The 8,338-nt window shown below is 39.6% G+C and overlaps 1 protein-coding gene across 2 annotated transcripts; it reads left to right on the top strand.

Annotated features, from left to right (window-relative positions):
* Nucleotides 1-4,000: 4,000 nt before the first annotated feature.
* IZUMO3 (IZUMO family member 3) lies at nt 4,001-6,419 on the top strand. 2 transcript variants are annotated; one of them, XM_068553873.1, is made up of 7 exons: nt 4,001-4,232; nt 4,370-4,444; nt 4,593-4,682; nt 4,899-4,916; nt 5,370-5,450; nt 5,875-5,965; nt 6,284-6,419. In XM_068553873.1, the coding sequence occupies exons 1-7, from the start codon at nt 4,001-4,003 to the stop codon at nt 6,417-6,419; spliced, it is 723 nt and encodes a 240-aa protein (XP_068409974.1). The 2 variants fall into 2 exon arrangements, with proteins under 2 accessions (XP_068409974.1, XP_068409975.1); XM_068553874.1 differs by lacking the exon at nt 4,899-4,916.
* The last annotated feature ends 1,919 nt before the right edge of the window (nt 6,420-8,338 follow it).

The following is an 8,338-nucleotide window of genomic DNA, read 5'->3' as shown; positions in this document are numbered from 1 at the left end:
CTCACTATCGCGGCCTCTCTTGTTGCGGAGCACAGGCTCCAGACGCGCAGGCTCAGTAATTTTGGCTCACGGGCCTAGCTGCTCTGCGGCATGTGGGATCTTCCCAGACCAGGGCTCAAACCCGTGTCCCCTGCATTGGCAGGCAGATTCTCAACCACTGCGCCACCAGGGAAGCCCAAGGGGAACACTTTGAATCTGTTCTCTCTTTCCTTGGGGTCTAGTGGCCTTTCCTAACAATTTGATCCCATCGAGGCCCTGGGGATTGCTGCAGACTCCTTTTCCTTTCTTGGCCTGGTGGTTTGCTATCCAGATCTCAGACAAAGGACCCTTTACCTAAAGCTTTAATGATACACACTGGCAAGTTCCCCAGTCAGATCCTGAGTTCACCTGCACATCCTTGCCTAGCAGCCAGTGGGAACATGTTCGTTTTTCCATGCCATGTGGGAACCGGCACTGTCTCAGGAGTGTCTTCTATTAGCCAGTCCTACAGGCTTTTCCTTAGGTACTATTATCTGCGTGTGGGTAATGGTGTCGTTTTCAGAGCCGCTAAAGGATGCAAGGCAAAAGCTTCTCTCCCCTCATTATTTCCTTGAACCTAATATATCTTCCCTCCTGGGACCTGCCCAGAGAGAAGAGGTTGTGACACACATCTTCTGCTTCCTTTGCTTCTCTCCCCCTCATTCTTCCCACAATCCCTACTGATTGGATCAACTTTCTTTTAGTTTGATTTCCTATCAGGTAGAGGTTTCTTCAAAGTCTTCCGGGCTCAAACCTTACGACTTTTCCTAAAGGATGAGTAGAATATGGAGAGATTGGCTTAACGACAATGGAATGTAAATGAACAGGAATACAGAAAATATTGAAATTATTTTACATGTGAAATATCTGGCACATAGTAATTATTTACATATTTAAACCTATGATTATAATACTGCCTAGAAAGATAATTTATAACATAGCCAAATATCAAATAATGGCTTCCTAGTCTCAGTTTACAATCAGGAAAGAAGTTAATATCACCGGACTGTAAGAAATATCCGGATCATTTGACAAACTTGTAGATAATCAAGTGAAGTGATAAGAAAAGCAATGCAGCAGGGCTCAGCTGGGACAGATAACCCAGGAGAGAAGATGACGTAAGAAGCTTGAGGCACAGAGAGATTCATTATTTTTATTTTTTATATGGATCTGGGATCCACCATGGAACGTGGGGAAATTACTGTAAGAAGCTTCTTGCTCTTTATGAAACTTGTTCTTCAGATTTTAAACCTCAGTGCATTATATGACTTGTAACAAAGGCCAAGTGTTACAACACATCTGGTTCTAGCCCTTAAAAGAGGGACTCTCTAATTGATAGTGCTGTACGACAAAAAAATAAAAAATAAAAAATACACAACGCTGCCCATGAACACCTTATCTCCGTAAGAACAACAAACAAGCAAATATATATTTGGTACAATATTACGAAAGCATGTGCTGTTACGTATCTTTTTTACTACTTGAGGCAAATACAGAGCTCAGGTAGCTATTCTACAGATTCACACTGACCATAAATCGTATCCCCTAGATGCCAATCCAAACCAAACACTAGCATAATCATTCTAGGATTTGGGTGTTAGCCTTTTGCCTCCCTGACACAAGTATTATTATTTTAATTAGGTAATGTGATCATTATATTATTAATCAATTTCCAGACAGCTCTTCTTTTCCAAAGCTAAAATACTTTTCATATACAAAATCCAAAGAACTAGCGCATGTTAACTGTGGTTATTGTCTTACATGTTATATACACCATCATCAGTAATTTCAGGATGCTTCCCCTAAAGGCTCCTGAACATTACTGGGTCTCACCCATAACCATATATTCATTAATTGTTTCTAGTCTCCTGGACCCGGCCTCTCTATAAAAAATTCCTCCAGACTTAGTGCTGTTCTGTCTTCCCCAGACCTCTGTGTGTATCTCTTTACCTTAGCACACACTGTTGTTTTCTGTCTACTGTTTACTCCATGAAAATGATAGTTCCTCCACTGTTTCCCCTTTTATATGCACCTTTCAATTACAAGCTCTACCTGTCTGTTTAGGAAATGGTTTGTTATTTCCAGTCTTCCCAAGACTATACAAAAGTCAAATTATTTTTCTCTCATCCTAAAAATCTTGGACTGCAAATTAAGCTGGGAGGGTAAAGCAAGAACAAAAATGGTAGATGGGTCACTAGAAGGTCAAGAAAATGTGCCATGGAATGAGGTAGAATTATTCCGTAGTATGATAAAGTGCTCCCTTTAAGCTGTCTAATCCAAAAGGCACGTATTGTTAACTGGAAAATATCTCATCTATAACATGTGTTTCCTCTTGAAGAATAGTCTTTCCTCATACTTGGCCACCTGCCTGCCAAGTTTCTTAACCCTCTTAGTCTCCAACTTTGGTTTCCAGAGTTACTTTAATACCATTACCACACATACCTTCAGACCTCAGCCTGTGAAAATCCTTTGGGGGTCATCTAAAGATGAGATCATCTAGCCAAGGGAACATAAAATTAGAGTGGAGAAGTGCCAGTTCTGGAACATCAAAGGAGTTGAATTATACTCTCTCCCCCCCACCATCTTCCAATTTATCAAATTCCAAGAGATTGTTTTCTGTTTTATCCCAGAAAATATTGAGAGGCAGCAGATAAAGTATATAGAGTTTGGAGTTAAACAGACATGAGTTTGAATCCAGATCCCTAACCACTGAATTATTTTAAGCCTCAGTTTCTTATCTATAAAATGGAAATAATCTCTCCAAGTATTGCTGTGCCATCCATGAGGACTTGGGACATTCCATCTACAGTGTTTTTAAGACAAAATCAGGCACATGGAAGGCATATAATTAGTGGTAGTTCTTTTAACTTCCCTCACAACCTTCTACTCCAGGACTCTCCCATACCTTATGTCTAAAATCTACCGCCAACCTTTGAAGATCCCAGGGTTTCCTAGTTTCCAGGGGGTCACAGCCATACATGCAATATATTATAGAAGAGGTAACTAGAACTCTGGAAAGTCTGCAAAGCAGCCTTAATTTCTTCATATAACAAAGAAAATTCTTATTCAAAGAGCCTTAAACTGAAGGAAAAACATGTTTATTTATCCACATTCCATGGAGGTGTCCTGAGAACACAGCCCATGATAACTGTAGTTATTTTCTTATATGTTACACAAAGTGTGTCATCAGCACTTTCAAGAGGTGCCTGTTAAAGGACCCTGAACATTACTGGAGTTTCACTCATCAGTATGTATTCCTCAACTGTTGTTTCTAGTCTCCTGGCTCCAGATTCTCTAAAAGAAGAATGATATATAAAAAGGTTACAGAGCATAGCTGGAGAAATATTCCTACAAACAAAGGTAGCCTAAATTTCTGAGAAATTATCAATTGTATCAAAATCATTATTATCAATGATATCAATTATATACAGACACCCATTGCTAATTTTCAACAATACTGCTACCATCAGGGACTGGGACCCCAAGAAGCTCAATATTCCAAGTTTTTCTTACCTCTTCTATAAAAGCAGAGCTTGGGTTAAGCAATCTAAAGTCCTAAGAGATCTCTTCCAACATCCACTGCTATTGAGATACTACTTCAATGTTCAGCAGGAGTGTGGGAATTTACTAAGAACACAAGTAAGACAAAGAGTTGAAGACTTTTTCTGAGATTATCTCTGTGCACGGAACTCTGCTTGTGTGAGCACAAGACTTCTCTCTCTCTGTGTGTTCCACACTCAGAACTCAGGTATCTGCTCCCCAGCTGGCAGTTCCCTCTCTCTGGAATGAAGGATGAAAGTCAGAAAACTGAAGATCCTTAGAGAAATGAGATTGCCTAGAAGTGGGATGGAAACAGAGGGGAAGGTGGAGTCAGACTATCCAGGACAAGGCTCTCATTCCTGGAGTTTTGAAGGAAAGGGAACTTGGTGAACTAGTTGCCAGGACAACCTGATCTTGAGGCAAGGGTGGTCGGGGCAAGGAAATGGGAGACCTGCGGCTGCTCCTGCTCCTGCCCCTGTCCCTGGCAGCCTTCCACGGGGTCAAAGGCTGTTTGGAATGTGACCCCAAATTCATCGAGGATATTAAGTCCTTGCTGGTAAAGCTGGTACCCTCAGAAGTCCCTGGCCGAACTCATCTGCTTGAACGGCAGATTAAGGAGATGATCCGTTTAAGCTTCAAGGTCTCCCACAGGGACAAGATGCTTCGGGTGTTGGGTGAGGGAAGCTCGAGTCCCTGAGAGTTTTGGGGGTTAAAGGGAGAAGGGAGGTAGGGAAGAGAGCACCTGGGCCCACGTAATTTCCTCCATAAATGTAATTATTCTCCCACATGTTCCTTTACCCCTCCTCTCTAGCTGTTCAAAAGGTTGTCAATTTGAGAACATGGCTGAAGAATGAACTTTATAAACTGAGCAATGAAACATGGAAAGGTGAGGTACTGTTTCAGTGTTAAGAGATTGTATTGCCCAAGCAAGTATGAGAAAAATTCACTGGGGAAAACAAGGCAAAACAATTAGGATTAAATTATGAAGGGAAAGGCCACCCCTATTTTCTGATGTCCCTTCCACTCCTCTTTAGGTGTCCTTATCCTTCAAGTCAAGCTTCTCAATGTCCGCCAAAACCTGGAATCCAAACTGAAAGAACTATTAAAGAACTTCTCTGAAGTTGGTAATATAAGATGTCTATCTAACAACACTGAAATTATGTGAAAGGAATAGGAAATGAGGGGTGAGAGGAGGAATGTGATTTCACATTAGAATAAGTTAGAGTGGGTGGAGGGGTGGCTGGAAGTTAATGGGTAACCAAATAAAGATGACTTGGGTACACATATGGCAAACACTAAGTTGATTCTAAGCTCACTAGATCTTTCTGATTCTCTTTTAGCTTGTTCTGAAGACTGTGGTAAGTACAGTATATGTGATGCCTTGAGGTTTCAGCCATATCTTCCCATCTCCTGTGCTCTATATGACCCTATCTCTTCTACTTGTCACATTGAGAACGCAATTCCTAGAGCTATTGGCTACAAGGGGGAATGTCAACGATCACTGACAACAAAATCTAGTTTATAAAATCTCAGACACCCCAGAGATTTTAGAGGTGCTAAGAGGCCTATAGTATAGTTTATAACCCAAAGCACCAATATAAGCTGAGCCATCGTTTTCCTACTTCTTCCCAGAGATCTCACTTAAATTATTTAGGGTTTTGACCCATCAATAAAATTGATTGCTAGGGGAAGAAGAAAGTCACAGCAATGTAACCAATGGAAATGCCTGAGATCTAATCCATATTTGGTGTCTGAGCTAAGGAAACTCCATGCCGTGGCCCCCTTCCAACTATCTTTCTTCTCTCTATCAGTCGTGACTGAAGGTCCTATCCTGGATTGTTGGACCTGTCTTCGCATCACCACTCGGTGCTTCAAAGGAGAATATTGTGCAGGTAACAAAGATTGCAGTGTGGCATTTTGAAAGGCCAGGGATCAAGGAGTTCTTCATTGATTTAATCCACAAATATTTGTTGATCACCTTCTCTGTAGGTCATGCTAATGCCACAAACAAGAGCTAAGATGCTGGACAAAATTTGTACCGGTATGAATTACCGGGCATCGGATAACTGAAGAGCTTAGAAATGAAAAAGCTGTACTAAAGGTGGAGAAATTAGGCTAGGGGCAGTAAGAGAAAAAGTTTTGTAGAGCTTAGGAGTCTAAGTAATTAATACAGATCAGAATAACCAGGGAACAGTGATGTAAGTGGTGAACAGGGCAATTTTTAAGGTTAAAAAGAGTCTTCTTATGGATAAAGTTCTCAAGTTACTAATTTCCTTCTCCAAAATTCACTTTCTTTTTTGCCCTTTCTTCTTTCAGAAGATGATCCAAAAAAGGCTGAGAATCAAGAGATTGCACTATTTCTGATATTACTAGCAGAAGGTGTAATACTGGGAGGTGCTTTGTTACTGTGAGTTTTCCTCCCTCCAAACAAACACTGGGTCAAGCATTTCTTTGGCAAAGAGACTGCCCAATCTTCCCCTTCCTTCCAATGGAAATAAGGGGAAAGAAGTCATTTCAAAATCTGGGATCTCATACTAACAGGAATGAGACAGATAAAGTCGGATGGGATAAAAGTTGGAACATAGGAAATGGAGGAGGTACAATGAAGTATGAGAAAAACTTTTGTAGAGGAGTTCAAAAAAGGAAGAAAAAACAATTGTTACAATTTTTTTAAGAGTTGGGCTACTAATACTGAGGTTGGGATTATCTTATTTCTCTACTCTAGATTCCATTTTTGCATCTCTCATCGGAGGAAAATGAAGGCAATACGAAGGTCATTAAAGAAATACTTGGAGAAGAAACTTGAAGAATTAATGGGGATAATGGATGAGAAGGAGAAAGATTTTGGAGGCAGAAAATAAATACAGAGACACAGCCAGAAGGTCTTTCATAATTCTCTTACGTGTTGACTCAGAGTAGAAAACCAGGAATTAAGCTCTTTTGCAGTCATAAAGTCAGAGTATTCTAAAAGTGAACTTATAGTTTCTCTAGTAAAGACCCTTTCTGATAACCTGAGGCAATGGAAGCAAATGATTTACTGGAAGTTGTACAGAAAGTAATGCTGGTATGCTACAATGCACATAAAAGATGATACGCTGCATGATAGTAAAGAATGCATGGTTGTCTAAGATTCTACAGAAAACGTAATAAAGACTCAGCTTTATTTCTCGTCCTATCAGGCCAAGCATCCTATCAATTTGGAAAAAAGTTTTAGTTTTATTTTTATTCCAGAAGTTTACTCTAAAATCATTCCATTGATTGGTCAAATTATTAAGAAATCAAACATTTTTTCAGAAGTAGTTATCAATAAAATGACATTTTGAAGTGTATACTAAATACAATATTTCCACATCTTAATGTGTATAACTATTACCAACAAAATTTAAAGTATGGTTTTGGTTCTTCTGTTTAAAAAAAAAGGGCAAAATAAGAGAAGTGGAATCAATTTCTTAATAGTGTAGACTACATTTAGGATAATGATGAAATAGATGGAAAATTTATACTTGCAGAACAGAACACTATCTTTTTCCTAAACCTGTCTTTTTCTATGATGTAAATCAATGTTCAACTTATTATAAATAAAAATAAAGTTCCTTGTAATCACCCTAAAAAAAGAATGCATGGTTGGTAACTCTCATTAATGTCTTTAATCAGGAAAACTTTTAAATTTCTAAGTTTGCTTTTATTTCCACCTTTCCATACTTATCTATGTTTCCATATTTATTAGGTTCAATGTGGAAAATTCTTTGGCAATATATAACATTTAATCTTCATCATGATATGACACACACATACACACACACACGCACACACACAAAGTCCAAAATATTAGTCCTGAGTTGAGATTTGTCCCAGTCATTTGTCCCTAAATCTATGGTCTGTGACTGAATTAGATATTACTGTCTTAGTCTAGTTGTTCTTATTGAACACTTTTCAATGTGTATACTACCCTAATTAGTGCTTTACATCTACTATCTAATTGAACTCTTGCAATAATCTTTTGAGTAATATTGTTATTTACCTCTGTGTTATGGATGAGGAAACAGGAAAATATCTAACTCGAGGTCCCACAGCAACTAATCTAGGCTATGATAAACTCCCTTGGTGGCTAACCTGTGCTTACTCACACCATCTGATTGGAACTCACAGCTATAGACATGCAGTTATGAAAGATAGATTAATGGAAAGATAATAAGTGTGGGTTTATTGTCAACACCAACTTGATTACAGGCAGTGGTGGCAAAGCCTGGAATAAAACTGAGGCCTGGCTAACCCTAAAATACATGAACTTTCCACTTATTTTGTGTCCTTTTATTCTGGAAGCTTATTTCAAAAGAAAACCACCACAGTTTAGCAGTAGAAGAATAGGTCCTGCTTCAGTGGTGGGTAGAAGTGTTTGCTAATCTTTCACCCACTGTAGATCTTTGAGTACTTGTTTGTTGTTGCTGCTATATTAATGAAATATTGAATGAATCAGAATATACTTGAGGAGGACCTGAACATTAATATCTCTCAGTTGGTAAATTTGAACTTCATGTTAAAAACAATCGTGTTGGGCTTCCCTGGTGGTGCAGTGGTTGAGAATCTGCCTGCTAATGCAGGGGACACGGGTTCGAGCCCTGGTCTGGGAAGATCCCACATGCCGCGGAGCAACTAGGCCCGTGAGCCACAACTACTGAGCCTGCACATCTGGAGCCTGTGCTCCGCAACAGGAGAGGCCACGATAGTGAGAAGCCCGCGCACTGCGATGAAGAGTGGCCCCCGCTCGCCGCAACTAGAG

The sequence above is a fragment of the Eschrichtius robustus genome, chromosome 10 (genome assembly GCF_028021215.1).
Source record: "Eschrichtius robustus isolate mEscRob2 chromosome 10, mEscRob2.pri, whole genome shotgun sequence".
Lineage (NCBI taxonomy): Eukaryota > Metazoa > Chordata > Mammalia > Artiodactyla > Eschrichtiidae > Eschrichtius > Eschrichtius robustus.
Note: the sequence above shows the minus strand (reverse complement) of the source record. Positions and strands in the feature narration are given on the sequence as shown.

Coding starts and splice junctions, on each gene's coding strand:
- IZUMO3 (XM_068553873.1), top strand. CDS start 4,001: ATGGGAGACCTGCGGCTGCTCCTGCTCCTGCCCCTGTCCCTGGCAGCC. Junction 4,445..4,592: donor GAGCAATGAAACATGGAAAG/GTGAGGTACTGT, acceptor ACTCCTCTTTAG/GTGTCCTTATCCTTCAAGTC. Junction 5,451..5,874: donor CAAAGGAGAATATTGTGCAG/GTAACAAAGATT, acceptor TTCTTCTTTCAG/AAGATGATCCAAAAAAGGCT.